The 17,896-nt window shown below is 40.1% G+C and overlaps 1 protein-coding gene across 5 annotated transcripts in view; it reads right to left on the reverse strand.

Annotated features, from left to right (window-relative positions):
* The window catches only part of cep89 (centrosomal protein 89), an 85,377-nt gene continuing 67,481 nt past the window's right edge, over positions 1-17,896 (reverse strand). For 3 of the 5 annotated variants that reach the window (XM_088614476.1, XM_088614473.1, XM_088614477.1), the window contains one exon: positions 1-5,159. In XM_088614476.1, coding sequence (XP_088470602.1) covers positions 4,832-5,159 — 328 coding nt within the window. In that variant the 3' untranslated portion in view covers positions 1-4,831. Of the gene's footprint in view, positions 5,160-11,565; positions 15,238-15,258; positions 17,067-17,896 lie in introns of those variants that run through there. The other 2 variants (XM_088614474.1, XM_088614475.1) reach the window with 2 other exon arrangements.

Below are 17,896 nucleotides of genomic sequence, written 5' to 3' on the forward strand. Positions count from 1 at the left end.
TTATTCAACATCCGCATATTTTTATATTTTATTTGTCCAGAAACATACATAAGTAAAAAGGGTGATACATTTCTTTTAATGTTTGATTGTATAAACTCTTCATAAAATCACTTTCTCAACGAAGATTTTTGGCACAAGTTGGTAACTTTGGCTACTCATATCATTTCTTCTTTCCTCTAGGCCTCAAATCAGTGTGCTATTGAAATGAGTCAAAGACACTTTTTAGGTCTGAAACAGGCCTTGTCCCTCTGTAAGGTAGAACACACACTGTGCAGCACTGTGTATGTCTAAAGGTAGACTCCACAGCTCATGAGTTAAGAGCACAGCTTGGTTTCTGATAAATGCAGTAGCAGATTGGAAATCATAGACAAAAAAGGTTGTTGAGTCTCGTACACAGATTTGAAGGACTCGCTAAACCCCACGAGGATGGAAGAAATGACATCAAGGGTGAATGAGTTTCTAAATATGTAGGTTATGGAAGATTGCACAATTAAAATATTTACTAGCAGGTCCCACCTCTTAGTAGTTGTGCTGAAGCGTGATAGAATTCTGAGCAATATTCTATAGGAAATAGTGCAACGTCTTTAAGTTAGAAACATTTTATCCAAACCAATAGAAATCAACATATGTTCTGTTTAACTGATACTGTACAGAATTTACATATAAAATCAGTAAGAAAAAACATGTACTGATTGCTCTCTTGTTTTGTCTTTTGTATTTTACATCTTTTTGACAACTGACATTAGTTTGTTTTAATTTTATTTGTAACTTTCTTTACAGCATATCACTTGTTGCCTCATGTGGACAAGCTTCTCTGTGAAAATAAGGTGCTTATCACAAAGCACGTTTCTTGGTTAAATAAATGAATCTTAAATCGAGATGCTGGTTTGTTTCTCCCCTGAGTGTCTATGTATAGTATTTCACTTTGCTTGTAGACAAAAAATAAATCTCTTGTGCTGAACCTCTGAAATATAGAAACATCTTCATCAAAGTGGAAGGGTGGTGGCACGAACACACACACAGCTTGCATATAAGTGCTGTTCATTCCTCAAAATACAAAGGCAAAGAGCTAGAAAAACTGAAGTCTTCTTAAAAATAGACCAAGCCATACAAACAAGAAGAATATTTCACACCAGGCTAGGCAGTCTTAGTTCACTTAAGAGAAGTGGGAAATTTCTACACATTCCAGTGGTTTTCATAATTTATTCCACCATGTTCTCCCAAGGACTGCAGTATCATTTTTCATTACCTATGTGTGATTTGTAAAAGACCTTCCTTTTATCATGACTGTGCTTAACAACATCAACATCCGCCTGCTTTCAGAGAGCTGTGTCTAACCACAACCAGTTTTTACATGGCTGTTTAGCTGTTGGCGAAAGAGGCACATAAATGAAGAGATCCCGGAGTCTGAAGTCAGGTCCTTTACGTCAGTCCTAACGATTACCCTTTCATCCTTTACCGCTCATCTGAAATGCAGTCCTCCAATAATTCCTCCACTATTAGACCTTCATAACCAAGGCAAAATCTGAAACCTATCATTCTCCAATTACCACATCTCACTACGACATGTCTGGGTAGCAATGCCAACAATGACAGGAATTAAGGTAACAGTATTGCACCTTAACATGCTGGAGGATACCAGAGAACACACTAACTGATGCTAGCATAACTACCAGTTGTAAAACTAACATGTTATAGTGAATAGAAAACAGACGATGGAAACACAAGTGATTTAAAGCATAGACTACAGACCTTCAAAGCTGCTCTAAATGCCTCAGATCAAATATGAAACTCATACTGCATGGAGGGAGAAATGCTCTGTGACACTTTAATGTGAATAAAATAGCTAGTTGAACAGCTGTTAGAAGCAAACATATTATTTAATCTACTTGCAGCAATAAACCAGCAACAGATCAGTAAATATGTTAAACAAGATCAGGGGAGTAACTTTGGTAAAATAGCTGATGGATGAAATTCATTTTCAAAGTAAAAAGTGCTTATTAAATTTAACCTTAAAAAAGATTGTAAGATTTGTTTCTTACATTTCAGGGGCCAAAAGTGACTAAGACAAGAAATAAATACTTGGGATTTGATACGATAATGCAGGCCCTAATTTTACAATATTAATTTATTGTCAGGTTGCACAACTATGCAAGTCAAGAGAATGTGAAGAGAGATCTACATTAGTCACTATTATGTCAGAAAGAGTCAACCTGAAACTTAGCTCACAGTTTCAAATGCCACAAATGTGTGTACATCAAGAAACTTATCACTTGGCTCCATGGAGCAATTAACTACTGAAGTCTTGTGGAAACCTGGTAATGTTCACCCACACTCCTTTTAACCACTTCCTCCAATTCAGAATCATGGGGGAGCCCGAGCTCTTCCCAGCATGCAATCGGCACAAGGCAGGACACATCCTAGACAGGATGCCAGGCCATTGCAGTATACACAGGCATGTACACCAGGGCCAGTTTTCCAGAAGCCAAATAAGCTAGAAGTATTGTTTTTGAACTGTGGAAGGAAACTGGAGCACCTGGAGGAGACCCACGTGAACACAGGAAGAGCATACAGGCTCCACACAGATAGTGGCCCAGGTACACTTAAGACAACATAAGAATTCTCTTGGTGAATCTTGAGGTGAACATCACTCTGTCAACTGTTTCTTTGTGTTGTTTTTTTGGACACTGTCAATATTACTACAAATGGGGCACGTTTCCAGACAGCCAGAAGCCAGAATCTGTTGAGCCAACTTTGAAAGTAACTCTATTATAGTGCAGTAACACTAGAGGCTAGAGTGATATTTTTTTAGTTCATAAAGCTCAGTAAAATAAGATTTTTTTGTAATCGCACAATATTAGCCTTGATCGTATTTATTTTATGTATGTGTTGTAAAAACTGATTTACAGAAAAGCAAATGGATCAAGACTTAATTTGCAGCAGAGGATAAGGAAAGATTTAGCATTCATGTTGTATTAACTAAGCGAATGTGATGCATATCTAATGCATTCATTACGCTACTAACATTATGAATTAGAACATCTCTAAATCCTATTTCACACGTGACTTCTGTTGCATGAATACTTTTTATGCAATGTTTTTAAATAATATATTTAGGTCTACATATAATATATAAAAAGAAAACTAGGGCATCTGATTTCTTCAACACTGGACCTATGATGTTAGGGACTGTATCACATATGTATTAATCACATTAATTAAATTAAATTATATTTGGGAAATATTTAATACATTATTTTAATGAATTCATTTCCTAAGTTATACATTCTTTGTACTATAAAAAAACTTTAATTTGGTAATACACCAAACCTAAAATTTACAGTATCCGTGCAGTATGTTTTACGGGAGCAACATCTTTATGAAACGACACACATTTTCACACAAAGTCAATAGTGAGACCATTTTGTATGAATCGGTCACCAAGTGGTAGACTAACCCCAGGTGGAATCCAGCTCTGGCCATCTTCTAATGGCTTTATCCCACACAGTGACACGGAGCAACAGGCACACGGCAAGCCGGTCCATCCCAGGGCACACAGACACATACGCAATCAAACCAGGGCCAGTTTTCCCAGAAAACAATTAACCATCCAGCATGTGTTTGAACTGCGAGAGGAAACCCACACGAACACGGGGACAACAAACTACCTGCACGCAGGGAGTGTCCAAGGAGCTGAACCCAGGGCCGCAGTGCTGACTGCTGTGCCACCTCGAGTGCCACAGATACAACCTGAGGTCTCCCATGCACCATGACGAAAAACAGACTGGAAACCCTACTGTCACCTTGACCACAAGACAGCTGCAAGTGGTTCTCATTAGTGTTACAACCTTCGCATGTCTGGATTAAAAACAATCATCTGACCAACAGAAATCTGCTCTTCTTTCAATTCAGTTTCAAAAAGGACTTGAAAACAGTGGAGAAGCAGATCTTTAAGGACAAAAGAGAAAGGAGATATCATTCACAATACGAACTCAAAAGATGTAATACATAGCAATAAGTGGTTTTAATGACAGAACACTCTTGAAGAGAATGCTTAATGGCTAAATAGAGGACTCATGTCCTGTACTTATCAAAGGTGAATGTATATAATATGTGGAGGTGCTTTATGGCTGCATATTGTAGTCAGTAGGGCTGAAAAGGCTGGAAAAACTCCTTTTTCCTTGCAGGCTTCAGACAGTTAAGTGAACAGTATGAAGAGCATCGTGGGCTTGAGAGCCTGTTGTGCCTTTTCTCAGCTCGTCTGATGGAGCAGTAATTAAGAGGCAACCCCAGAAACCCGATGAGGCCTCTGTGACTAAGGTGCCAATAGACCACCAGCTCTCAGCTCTATTAGGGAAAATGGCATGCTAAGAGTTGTGATCTGAATTCAGATATACTCATTACTGCTTAAATTTATGCAGTTTTATCACAGTAATTTTATTGTGGTATTTTCAGACCTTTATTTTAGTTTCAGCCTTCTATGTTTTTAACATTCTTTCAATTACTGCAAGGGATCATTGACATATGGCAGCCTGCCATTCTGAAGTTGTTTCTAAGACACGTATGGTGAATACTTTGCCATGGCAAGAGCTTTTCTCTGGCTTGAGGCTGAGAGACTGGGACTTCCGTGAGCAGCATGTAGCAAAACTGAACTAGGCAAAGAAAAAAAAGCAAAGACTCCTCGTTACACGGACTGGAGAACACCAAATTGTCTGCATGAAATATGTTATGTAGGATATAATTTATCAACTTATGCAAAATAGAGAAAAATGACACCCCATCAGATTCCTAGGGTTTAATTACCCTCTCGTGCAGACAGCACACCCATCTCCTACGAATAGAAGTCCAGCCCATTCTGCTCGCCCTCATCCGAGGAAGGGCCCTGCTGCGGGTCCGAATCGGATTCAAACATGGGGCTCTGCTGGAGCCCGGACTTGCCACCCCCCTGCGTTGCTGTCAAAGGCGGGGAGCTGGTGTTCCCCGGCTGGGGCTCGGGGGCCGTCCGGGGGCCCCTGGGAGAGCGGAAGCCCAGCGCCTGCAGCCCGGGGCCGGTGGAGGCCGGGGTTCTTCTGGACCAGCAGCCCAACAAGGCCTCCTTCATTCTGCGGTTCTCTCTGCAGGCCGACTCCCAGACCAGCTCCAGCTCACTTTCCACGTCTCTGAGAGGAGCAGCAAAGGGGGGAAGAAACGGAGAAAAGACAAGAAAGTGCAATTTAATTCCCATCTCTCATCTTCCCAGAGCATTAATAAATGTCATTTTGTGGCCATAGGCAAAGTAAGTGAACCTGAGAACTCACTGCGGCCACATACAGAAGTTTGGCCAATCCCTGGCTCCCTGAGACTTCACCCTGCTTTGCCTCTTGCTAAGGAGTTTAAAAGTGCAGCAAACCTCAGGACAATCAAACTAGTGTCCCAGTAAAGGGTGACTGCGTCTATACCCCTCTGCAATGCAATTATTTACTGCACTAGGAAGCTGTGCTCAGAACCAATTATGCTGGATGAAAATATTCACTGTGCACTGCAAATGCAGTTGCACAAGCAATTTCATCACAGGAATTTAAAGGGTTAAAATATGGCACATATGAACAGGAATGGTGTATTATGTAACAAATAATACTAATTCATTATAAACAAATGCTACAAAAATTCTCTGAGTTTGATTAACTTGAAGCATAAAAATAAAAAGCATAATTTTCACAGTAACTGCAATAAGATGCGTGTCTGTACAAGCGAGTGTAATAAGAAATTACATAGCAAACTACAAAAAAGCAAAGATAAACACTTAGAAATGATCACCATGCAATCCCACACGTTAACAAGCTATGATTTGCATTTAATCATCTTCCTTTTATTTAATCATCAAACCTTGTTTTTTCCCTTGTAAAAATACAATTATCCAACTCATTTCCATATAATATGCATATTCCTTTCACCTTTGCAGATCTCTTTCACAGGTATTGAAAGGAAGAGCCATTAAAAAAGTAATTTCTAAATATTATTATAGTAGAAGCTTTAATGCCTGAGATAAACTATTATATTTAATCAGTTGTTCCTCAGAAACCCCCATCATAAAGATACTCCTTTCCTTCTGAAATGTGATTAGCAGACAGAGTAAGGTACAGTAGTAGCAGGTCTGACATTTATGAATATCACTACTCATCTCACCCCCTTAAAAATCACTGTTTTCAGCCCATGATCAACATGAGTTATGATTATCACTGAACCCTGCAGTTCACTAATGAACAAGTAACAGGTTTATTTCCTGCTGAAAAGAGAAGAGAGAAAACACAACATTTCGGCTGTAAAGCCTTCTTCAGGTGTGAGCACTGGAGTTCACTGTCAGATGTGGCATTGCCCCCTAATATTCTATAGACCTCGCTGATTCACCCACCAGCATCCCACATTTCTTTATTTCTTTTCATACTGTAGACTGATTACCCGTGTTCATTTACACCACACTACACTATGACAGAAGTGAAACGTGCACATTTGTACATCTGGCCTCTGCAAAGCGGTGAAAGTCAAATGCAACAGGATCTGGGATCAGACCTATATAGAGAGCAGACAGTATTGACCATTCTTATTATAGCTATGGACTCATTCCAGCTCAACTGCTGAAGCCAAGGGTGACAACATTAACCTTGCTGGCTTCTTCCATCTCCCAGCAGTGTTATTTAAGAAATTCATAGCATCATTAAATAAGTTACTGAGCATCAAAAGACACGTATTACTCTATTAATGCACATACAGTATTTTCTAGAAAAAAAAATGGATTTTGAACATTGATAAAATGTTCTTGGGTCCATCCTGAAAAACCGATCATGACAGTTCATGACTTACTGTACCATGAGGCACTTGAGTGGCTTTCTTGTATAAGCTGTAAAAGCGAGTGAGATAGGTGAGGAGGTGAATAAACGTCTTCAGCATCAAATGTGATAAAAATCAGAAACACGAAAAGGAACCGATATGACCCGCTTGTGAAGAGTTGATGCTTTCGTTCGGGACTGAATCGGCGCACTGTTGCTTGATGTGTGGAGTGTCCACGTCCAGCCGTGTCTAACCTGACAGGAGTTTCCAGTGAGCTAGTCGGTGAGTGGCAGGGCACGATCTCGGAGAGTCCGAGACGCAACACCTTGCCAAGATGGACACCTCATCGTGCTCCACCCTTATGATTGCCTCCAGACTGCCAGCTCCACTGCGTCAGAAACGACAGCTGCAGTTGCAAAGGAGGCAGTTCAACACTCGTTGCTTATGGGCAAGGGGGCCACACAGTCAGTGCGGAAGCAAAAAAAGATATTGTGTTTTTATTTCTGATATAATAACTTTAATTAGTTGCAGCTGTAAGTCACATAGTTGTATTAATGTAAACAAAACTTTAACTCTAAGGATGTAGCTTGAAATACTTGAAAGACAAAGGAGGGCAAACCCATTCTGATGACTATGAGAATGTGCTGGATATATGCTTGGGCTAATTCAATGGGTGCCACACTGGTGCAGTTGTTAGCGTTGCTGTCTTGTGCCTTGCAGCTTGACTTCAATTCCTGCTGTCTGTGTGGAGTCTGTATGCTCTCTCCGTGTTCGTGTGGGTTTCCTTCCACAGTCAAAAGATATACTGCTGGTTAATGGACTTCTGTGAGTATGTGTGTATTTGTGTCTGTGTCTGCCCTGGTATCCAGTCTGTGGTGCACCCTGCCTTGCTCCCATTGCTTGCCGGTCAAGGCTCTGCCTACCCCATGAACCCGGAATCGGATAAAGTGGCTAGATAATGGCTGGGTTTATTCAAATGGCCATGCCATATGATTATTCAAAAACAAAGGCATAAATCCTAAATTCCTGCAGTTCTTACACACAATGCATTTGGTTCATTTGACATTCCCTTAACTTGTTTTACCCTCTGCAGCAGCATGATGGGGCATCAGGTATGGTATCCTCCTCAAGTCCACCCTGAAGTAATTCCATATAAAATGGAATGGCACTGTCTCAAAAATACCTTTACAAGTGTATGTGGGAGTTAGATTGTGCTGTTGTGTTGTAATTGAATGCCAATGCCCCAGTCCCCAGGAAGCACAGCTCTGTCTGCCAGCCTTCAGAAGAATGGACAGAGAGAGCCCCCCAAGGGAGATGGGATGCCATGTGACTTCTCACAGCTGGAAAACAATCTTTATTTCAAACAGAAATAGCAAAAGGACTCCAGGCCACTATGCCATACAGCCAGAGAAGAAAGGCAGTGGATGGAGAAAAGCTGACACCTGGGGTGTTTAGGAAATCAAAAAGGTGCAATGACATTGAGCTTTAGCTTTTCTGCAGTTGACTCAATAGTTTCCATGGAATAAGGCCATTGGTAGGAAAGCTGAGACAGTATGACAAGATTCAACAGCAGCTACAATTCACAATTTTTAAAAACTGTCAGAAATAATATTTTGCAAATGATAGCACACAGTATTCCATAAACCAATGCAAAAGGTCTACATAAATAATTAAGCACTTCCAAAGTCTTTCCAGTCATCTCCTATTTATAGTCACCTAAGTATTCCTCTCTCTAACATTAACACTTCCATCACATGTAATTTCTGACCACATCAATGGTCATGCAACTCCACTACACCAGTGGATGTCTCTGCACTTATTTATTGCCTTTTCCATTTATTTTCCTGGGTATCCTGGTGGATATCGCCAGCAAGCATGCCGGGGTACTGACTGGGGGCGTGACATGAATGCTGATCCTTGGACTGACAATGGACTTCCTCAAGGCTCAGTCTTGGCTCTCACTCTATTGCATCTGTACATAAATGACCTCTCTAAAACCACACCCTGAAAGTTTACACATGCTGGCGACCTCCGTCTGGCAACACAATCCTCCAGTTCTGACACCTTGGACCAGGCCCTTAATGAGGATATACAGTATCAAAACAACACCCATCCTATTCACCCTGTTCACCTCTACAACACAAACGGCATGAAGGAGTTCAACATTCAGAACAATCACCTGATCTCCACCATTGCTGGTACAACATGGGACACTGCCACCCCCCGGGGTGTCGCTGACAGGGAAATAAAGCAGATCACACTACACAAGTTCACATTATTTTTTTATTTTTCATACAACTCCTAAATGTGGTCTCATCTCCCAGACCCAAGCTCTTCAAAGTATTTCACAATTGTTCCAGTTTTGTCTTAACAATTGTGATCATGTTTAATTTATGAGTACTGCCAAAGCTTTTATGTAAGGAAGTTAAGTGGATGAAAATCTTTTAGTGGGAGCAGGCATCTAAGACTCAAAGATATCACCCTCCTAAAAGGGACTGTACCTTGCAAATGTGCAGGAATATAAATATTCTTCTTCCACCTTATTATGATAAAGCTTCAAAAGCCACTTCTGCAATGACCTTTTTTCTGAATGCAGAATGCACAACACTGTCTGGCAACCTTTGGATTTTAAGACTCTGTATACACAAAAATGAGTATGGGTCATGTTAGCAAATGGAAGAGAGAACAACTCATGTTTTTTTTTCTTTCATTTTCATCATTGGGCCTTAAATGAGCTGTCAGATTAAGCCTCCCCTCAGAAACAAAGCTGTGATTGCTGCTTCAGGATGTTATTCCTATTCAATAGCTGACTGCTATTGCATTAAGCCCCCCTTTCATCTCTCAATCAGGCCACGTGGCTGATAAGCAATTAGTGATCTGTCAGAACTAGTATGTGATTGTTGTGTGCAATAATAAGTTTAAGACAGCTTAATAGGAAACGGTGGTGCAGGTGTTAAACAAATGGAAGGAAGAGAAAACTGGGAAGACAAGTGCTGCTGAATAATTACAGCCCATACCAATTGCACTCCTATGGTTACATGTGGGTTCAGACAGCGTCATGGAAAATGTAATTCAAGTTAAACCTTAGTCTTGCACTACGTAATAAGTGCAATGTTCCATAAAATGAGGTCTAAGATTTATGGTGGTTTTCCCTGGCCTGACCAAAAAAATGGTCTGCTCTGGATCCAGAGCAGTAGGAGGCTGATGCTACACTGTCTCTGCACTGAATGCCAAAGGTCAGGAAAAAAGTTGTTGCCTAGTTTAATCACACCACAAACATTGTGTCTCTGCATTTTCACATGGCTGATAATGACAGGACTGTAAACATCTTCACATCCACCTGAAAACTCTCTGGGGGGAAATACGGGAAACTTCTTTCTGGAACGGGAGAAAAAGGAGCTTTGCAGCCGGTATGGTGAAGTCTGAGGACCAGCTGGGGGAGTCTTGTGTTACGTCTACACTTGAAAATCAGACGATACTGAATCTCGAGCTTTAAATCCAGTCTGCTCAGATTCCGCTCAGCCTCACACGATATGAATCTGTGACAAGTGAGGAATTAATCTGAGAGGTGGCTGCCTGCATTTGTGCAAGGCTCCGTCTGATCAGCTCCCAGCCCCCAGCTCAACTCCACTTTCTTCATCCGAAACCTTCAGGTGTAGAACAAATTCTCTAGACATCAAATGGATGAAAGTGTTTGTTTTTCCTGACTCGAAGTTGTAAATCCTCTGGGGACTGTACACATACTGTGCACACAATAGTCCACATGGCCCTGTCAGTACTTTCATTTGCAGTTCAATTCCATTGAAAGATCTCTCTACTTCCCTCGGTCAAATCAATTATTAATTTATATTTGTATCTAAAACAAGGCTACTCATTTAGTATATAAACGGTGTCAAACTGTCATTACTTATCAATGAAATAGCTTTGCAGTTTTACAATCATTCATCCAATTAAGAGACAGTTAAGATTTTGTAGATGATTAACATAAGATGGAGAGGTCCAAAGCTTGAGTTTCTAACCACATTTAAGAAAATGTATCTTATTTAAAATAAGAGCCAATGGGCCAAATATTCTGAGGTGGTGCAAATAAATTAGAGAGCTTAAATTGTGAAAACTGTGGATCTGACCATATAAATGTCATTTAAAATGTTTTTATAAAACTTTCACCATTAATCACCGGACACCAACAATGCATTCATAACGTAAATTAATGCCACCAACAATACAGTGCATACCTATTGGGATAATCCACTATAAAAGAAAGGGGCATCTGGATAACCCAACAGGACAGTGGCTGACTGTGAGACTTGCTGCAGTGGGATGTCTAAACAGTAGTGATGCAGGGATACAGGCACTATTCTTTACGGAGAGGAAAAGGAAAGTGACTGCTGTTGAGGTATGCCCTTACTGTACAAGGTCCATGACTTCCTTTCACTCCTGAAATACTACCAAGAATTTACAAAAGACTATCTCCAAATCTGATTTATCAGGAGGTAAGAAATGTTGAGAACAACTCCATGCTCCTTTGTTTCTTAGCCTTGTCTTTTGCTGCACATTTTTCAAGTTGGGCAGCAGGAAAGCACAAGAAAGCAGGGCCTGTCCTGTGTGAAAACAGGGCTCACTAAATACAACTAGAACATTCAAACATTACTTTGGTATACTGGCTGATATTTTTAAAATAGGAGTTAATGATGTGTAATAATAAACATAACTAAAAAAAGGCCATTAGAAGAATTCAGCAAGAGTCTTAAAAAAACAATGAGTAGCAAACACAATAATTCTTGGGGGACACTTCAACATTCAGCTTTTTATTTCACGTTATGCTGTTGAGAATTGGCTTACGTTCCCAATAATTTAAAATAAAAAGTGAACTACTAAGTTCTTAAAATGTCAATAAAGTATGCCCATTTCAAGTTACTGTGAATGACAAGAACAGTACTTCAAATGGTAATGTTATCAAAACTCTAAGAGTGGTACTGTAACATTAAAGCCCAATAAATATTTCAGTATTTACAGTATTAAAATTCAATTGCTTGTTGGAAGGTTACACTGTGGAAGGCCATAGACTACTATAATCTTTAAAATATAGCTGCCCAGAATTCCATTAGAAAGTATTTGCTTTCTTAGTAAGCTTACAATCCATATCAGCATGATATAGCTCTTCCAGATGACTAGATATTCGTCTCCTGAAGACAAGACTTTGCCGGAAGGCCGAGAGACATCTCAAACTGCAACAAGCCAGTAAGGAATCCAGACTCTGCAGTCAGAGAATACGGCAGCAGAAGTACCACGCTTGTACTGCGGATCAGTCTGCACAACGTATATTGTGTTCGTCATCTGGATGCTGATCTAGCGTGTAGCAGGGTGTGCAGGGAGAGGAAGGCTTCCACTGTCAGGATCATGCTTTCAGACTTTGTAAGCAGCATAAAAAAGATTCACCCAAAGATGTCAAGTATGTGGAACACAAGAATGTATCGCACACGTGAGGCCTCCACAAGCCATCGGCCGCCCGGAGACAGTCTGCCTCCTTCACAGTCCACTGCCTGGACATCCGGGCAGATAAGCAGCTGTGCACGCTTAGATGAAAGCTGACTGGTGAAGCTGGACTTACTTTAGCAAGCAGGCATTGCCAGGTGGCAAACATAATTACAAAAGACAGTTCATTGTAGACTTTCTCACACTGCTTGTGAATTAGACATGAAAATTGCACACACACAGAAAGTTTTTTTTGAACTTCTAACAAGCACTCTGAGATAATTCTGCAAATACATCAATATATTATGGATACACAAATATGAATGAGAGAACTGGCCCAGGAGAGGAGGAACATCATGTACATGAAGGAAACCGTAACAGAGAACTAGGTGAAACACTTGTAGACTAATGGAATACACCCCAGTGCTCTATTACTTTATGGTCTGTTACATTACCTACAAAGTAGTGCCATGGTGTTTCAAACTGGAATTATCAATTACACACTACTGTGGAAGCCAGAGATACAGTGCCCAGGGATCTGCTGGTCATGAATACCTCCAGATTTTTTAAAGACTAGTACAGAAAGTGTAAGCAGATTTTGGTATCGAACAAGTGAAGAATGACTTAGTCTTAATTATTTTAAATCTTCTTTTATATTCCATTTCCATGCAGCTTTTTCATTTAGAAATCCCATTACAATTTGCTTTATATGTTTAATCAATGAAGAACAAACCATTTATTTAGAATAATTCTGTGTGATATGACTTGACCTTGAGCTCAGTGTGACATCTTGTCCTGTGGTCCAGTTTGAGGAGTCTGGAGAGACTCCCCTTCTGTTTCTTTTGACAAGGAGCAGGAGACTCCGGGCCATTTCCAAGAGGGAATAAAGGAAAGGAATGAGCCTTCTGAATGATGACAGTGACCTGTCAAACTGAGGAATGTTGAAACCCTCCTGACCCTCTCTGCCAGCCCACAAAGCTCTTCTGCTTCAGCCCTCTGGGGAATATCCCAGGAGCCCCTCTCAACTCACTATACTAATAAAGGAGGGATTCAGTATTAACTGAGCTTCATTTAGCTGCACGCACCATGTGCTGTTCACGTGCACATCTCTAATTCAAGGGGAAGAGCCAGGGCACAGGAGTGTAAGTTACTCGCCTGGCTGTTGTGAAATGCCGAATGGTAGCCTCCCCTCATCAGGAAAAAAATTCAAAATAAGACAAGAAAGAAAACAAAAGAGACAAATAAGAGAGAGAAAAAAATGCCTGAAAGGAGAACTCACAATACTGTAACTGAATGAAATATTAATACTGATTATTCCACCTGATAAAAAAAAACCAAAAAGCCCCCCTGAATTCATAAAAATTTGAAATACATAACTCTGCTCCCTCGCAGCTGTTTTTGAAGCACAACTGAGGTTGACATTCTTGTAACAAACCAAACTAGACAGCTGAGAGAGGGAAAAATGTCTCATGATACTCCATAACTTCAATGCATCCTCAGGTACAAGAAAAAAAGTTGTGGGCTAGCTACTCATGTGTTGTTCAAGAGGTGAGAAAAACTAGGTCATATTTATTTACTACTTTTTACACATTTGACAGATTACCTCCTTACATCCTTCAAATCCTAAATCTGTCTGCTTCCCCTTTAGAAGTCCTTGGAAAAATGCAAATTGCACCAATATTTTTTTAAAATGCACCATGGAATGCAGAAGCACACATAGAACATTTTATGTAAGCATTAATATTTAAACTTGTTCTATAGGATGGCTGTTTGACCTTTAAAAACCTTGCGTGATTTTCTTATTATGATTACTTACTGACCTTTTAGATTATCTTTCAACAAAGGAAAATAGAGGACAGAAAAACATGAATAGCAAACTAAAACTGAGGATAAATTACATCAAACATATAAGGGTTCACAATGAATCTTAAAGGTCAAAATGTAAAATCAGCAATACAAGAAAAGTTGTTATAAACCAGGCTGCAGATGTACTAAACCTGGTAATGATTTAAAACATACTTTGTTCTTTACAGTTTAAAAGGTAACACACTATTTACAAATATGGCTTAGTCCTTAACTAAATCCCCCGTTATACCGTTTTTCTTGCAGTCCATATTTTAAAGAGACATTTACAAACTGTCAAGTCTGGCTTTTTTTCTCAAAAATGTTAAACTGGACCCATGCCATACAGAGTGTGAAGTCCCACTGTTATATAGGAGTGTGCCATATTATCACACATACCAGGACAATGCAGATCAAAGCTTTCCTCTTTCTTTCTCTTCCAAGCCAGCTAAACAAACCTTTGGGACCGTTTTTCCTTTTCCTTCTCTTTGCGTATACAGTATTGGCATTTGCTCCAGAGGGCAATTCACACCCCGTGCCATTGTCACTCCTGCACGGCCAGAAACGCCGGTTTCCTTTTCTGTAGGGGCCAAAAGCAAACGAATACTTCTGGAATACACCGTCTGCTTTGTTTGAAATCGAAAAGAAGAGCAGTCTGAGATAAAATCTTTTGGATCTTTCATTCAAAATCCTCGCCCACCACAAGGATACCGGCCCCGGCAGGAGGGGTAGAACTTGCTCACCTCGTTCCCAGAGGACCTGCGTGCCCTGGAGCAAATGCCTTGGTAAGGGAAAGTGAAGGCTTGGTGGATATTTCGAAATAATTTCTGACCTTCGCAAAAGTTTTTTTTAATAAAGTCCTGGACTGATAAGGTCAGATCTGTAATAATTAGAAGATGCTGGCTTTGTGGTTTTTTAAACTTGTCATTCAGATTAGAAATTCCACATTAAGAACTGACGTCAAAGGGATGAACTTTCAGAGAGCTTGTCACAGTCATTGCTGTTGTTGTTTCGTCTGCCTCTGTGTTGAAATGCAGAACAAACAGGAGGGTTTGGGTCTGCTGATTTTTCCCTTAATTGTTACAGAGGGCAGGGGGAAAACCAGTCCTGGACCTGGAAAAAACAGTTCAGTAAGTCTTACAGGTCTCCTGACATTACCTGTTTCTAAAGATTTGGAATTATTACTCAATTAGTTATTGGACAATAATTAAGTCAATGATCAATTAAGTAAAGAATATGGTCGATAAAGGGAACTCTGGATCTTAGCTCTATGAATTTCTTGGTCACAATTAAACTGTCCCAGGTCTTTAGAAATTGAGAAGTAATGAGTACCCATGGAGTGCCATGCTGCTGCAGTGGTCAGCATTGCTGCCTTACAGTGCTGGGGCTCTGGGCTCGATTCGAAGTCTTTATAAATTGAGATTTCATTGTTACCCACAAAGACTCCTGAAGTGGGGTTTTCCCACAGACGGGCTAGAAATGCCTGACCTGAACAGAGCACAGTGATTTTTTCAAATTACTCATAGGCTCATAAAAGACTCATGTCCCTGAGATCAGTAGATTTTGATACCAGGCCTGATAAAATCACTCTCTATTTATCTAATCTTAGCAGGAGGAAGCTAATGTGTATAGACTTTAACAAGGAGGGAACTGAGGACAGAATTTGCTGTTCTTACATTCATGACAGCAGTGTGTCTCGAGTTAGCCAGAACCACGCAAGTCTGCTGGACCCTCACTGATTTCTAGTTCCCCTGTGATGTCCTGTGGGTAAATGATGCTTTAATCTGGCAGTGCAACTGGGACAGGTAAGGCTTTGTGTGCTGTTAAAATGAGATGATAAATAAACTAAGGATATTTTGAAGTTCAAAGCCCGATGATAGAAGTCAATAACATAAAATGAATTAAAAAACATTATTCCCAAACAATCTTCAAATTGCCTACAGAGTGCTACAGGCCACATTCTTAAAATGTGCTTCATTTAATCAGAATATTAATTACACAGGGAGAAAACAAAAATTAATTGAATGCAGATTCCAATATAGCGAATAGTATAAGAGGACACCAGTGCTTCACTTACAATCGAGTCTCTTGAATTTACACTAAAATAAAAAGAATGCAGTGCATTAAAACTAGCTGCAAGAATGCACAGGAAAATGAAAATAAAACATTGCCGTAATGACAAAGCAAACTATAAATAATGCATGACATTTGAAACACGCCACCATCAACATGCTGTTACATACATTTTTCAGATCTCTTTAGGTATAAAACACAGCCACGTCATATGGTACAGAACGGCTGATCTTCAAGTCCATATACTGTAACTGCTGCAAGAACAGGCACAGGCTCTATACAGATAAATTATACCTTTCATATTTGACCTTAACCAGTCATCTACCCACACTTGATCTTTACTTTTTTATTCATTAAATGGACTATTGCATCATGCTCTGCATGCTGGTGAAGGAACAAACTTTGGTTTAGCAAAGGTGCAAAACATCCCCGATTTCTAATCTCTTTCAGATTTAGAGCGACTCATGTTCTGCCTCTTTTCAGACGTTCTGGGAGCTTGTGAGGCCCTGCCCTCTCGGGTTGTCTCTTACGTTTCCAGAGACACTCCTAGATCAGCTGCTGTTTGAGCCTAATGGCAGCACGACAGCAATGGCAAGAACTCCCTCCCTGAGCAGCTCAGGGGGGTGGCCTGAGGGAGCCTGCGGTCCCCTTCTTCTGACTTCACGATGTCGTCTGTCAGTCTGTCAGAGAGCCACCCCTGCTTAGGGGTTTTGTCGACTCCTCAGCTCCTGTTTCCTCAGGGTGAGAGTACAAGCAGCATCTCCTCCACTTGTTTCGAAAACCACAGGAAACTACATTAAATGCTTCATACTGTTTGGGATATTTATTGAGTGGATATTCAGTCAAAATCAAGAGAGTTTCACAGATGTCTGAAAGAAATAAATCACAGTAATAAAACATGCAGGTGCACTACTGATGCTTGACTCAAGGTACTTAGGAAAGACTGCACTGTTGTCCATCTGTATACGGACTGTGCAGCTGGTAACTCTCTCTGCTGTACCTGCTGCATCTTACATCTTATCTGTGGATGGCACCTGATTTGGATTCTATTCCAATTTTTTCTTCTTCATGTCCTTAAAAAAGGATAAGGCAGCTGAAAACTGTCAGTTGACAGAGCCTGTTTACAAAACTGGCCTGCACACTTCCAACCTTTTCACAAACAACACCACGACTCCATGTCAGAGACTCTACATTTTCCAACATCACTCAAACAGATATACAGGAGGACCTTTTCTTTTTTTAGAGGGCAAATAAAACCACCACTTATTGTGCAAAAAAAGAAGAATTTAAAATACCTGCTGACACTGGACCATAAAACTGGCAAAATCCAAGGTGACAAAGGTGTGTATGTATGACTAAGTGATCTGTTCTGTTTTCAGAACATAAGGATCCTGGAAGAACAATATATATAATGTTTTAAGCCATTACCATCTGTACTGTCTGCTATTTTAACTTGGGGCTATCAAAACAAGATGACTACAAGAAGTTATTGTAGGGGAAAAATACAGTACCTTATTTCCTCAATGAATAAAATAAAACAGTGTTTACCCAGGAGCATATTAACACACAAATTAAACCTCACAAAGGTAAAGAATACCTCCAAAGTAAAAAAAGTATAAAATAAAGGACAGCATGAAAAGCAAAAAGAAGCATTTTACATGGGTTTGATGAACGCTTGCCATTCTAACCAGTTAAGAAG

This window comes from Lepisosteus platostomus, chromosome 20 (genome assembly GCF_059453375.1).
Source record: "Lepisosteus platostomus isolate fLepPlt1 chromosome 20, fLepPlt1.hap1, whole genome shotgun sequence".
In the NCBI taxonomy this organism is placed as follows: Eukaryota; Metazoa; Chordata; class Actinopteri; order Semionotiformes; family Lepisosteidae; genus Lepisosteus; species Lepisosteus platostomus.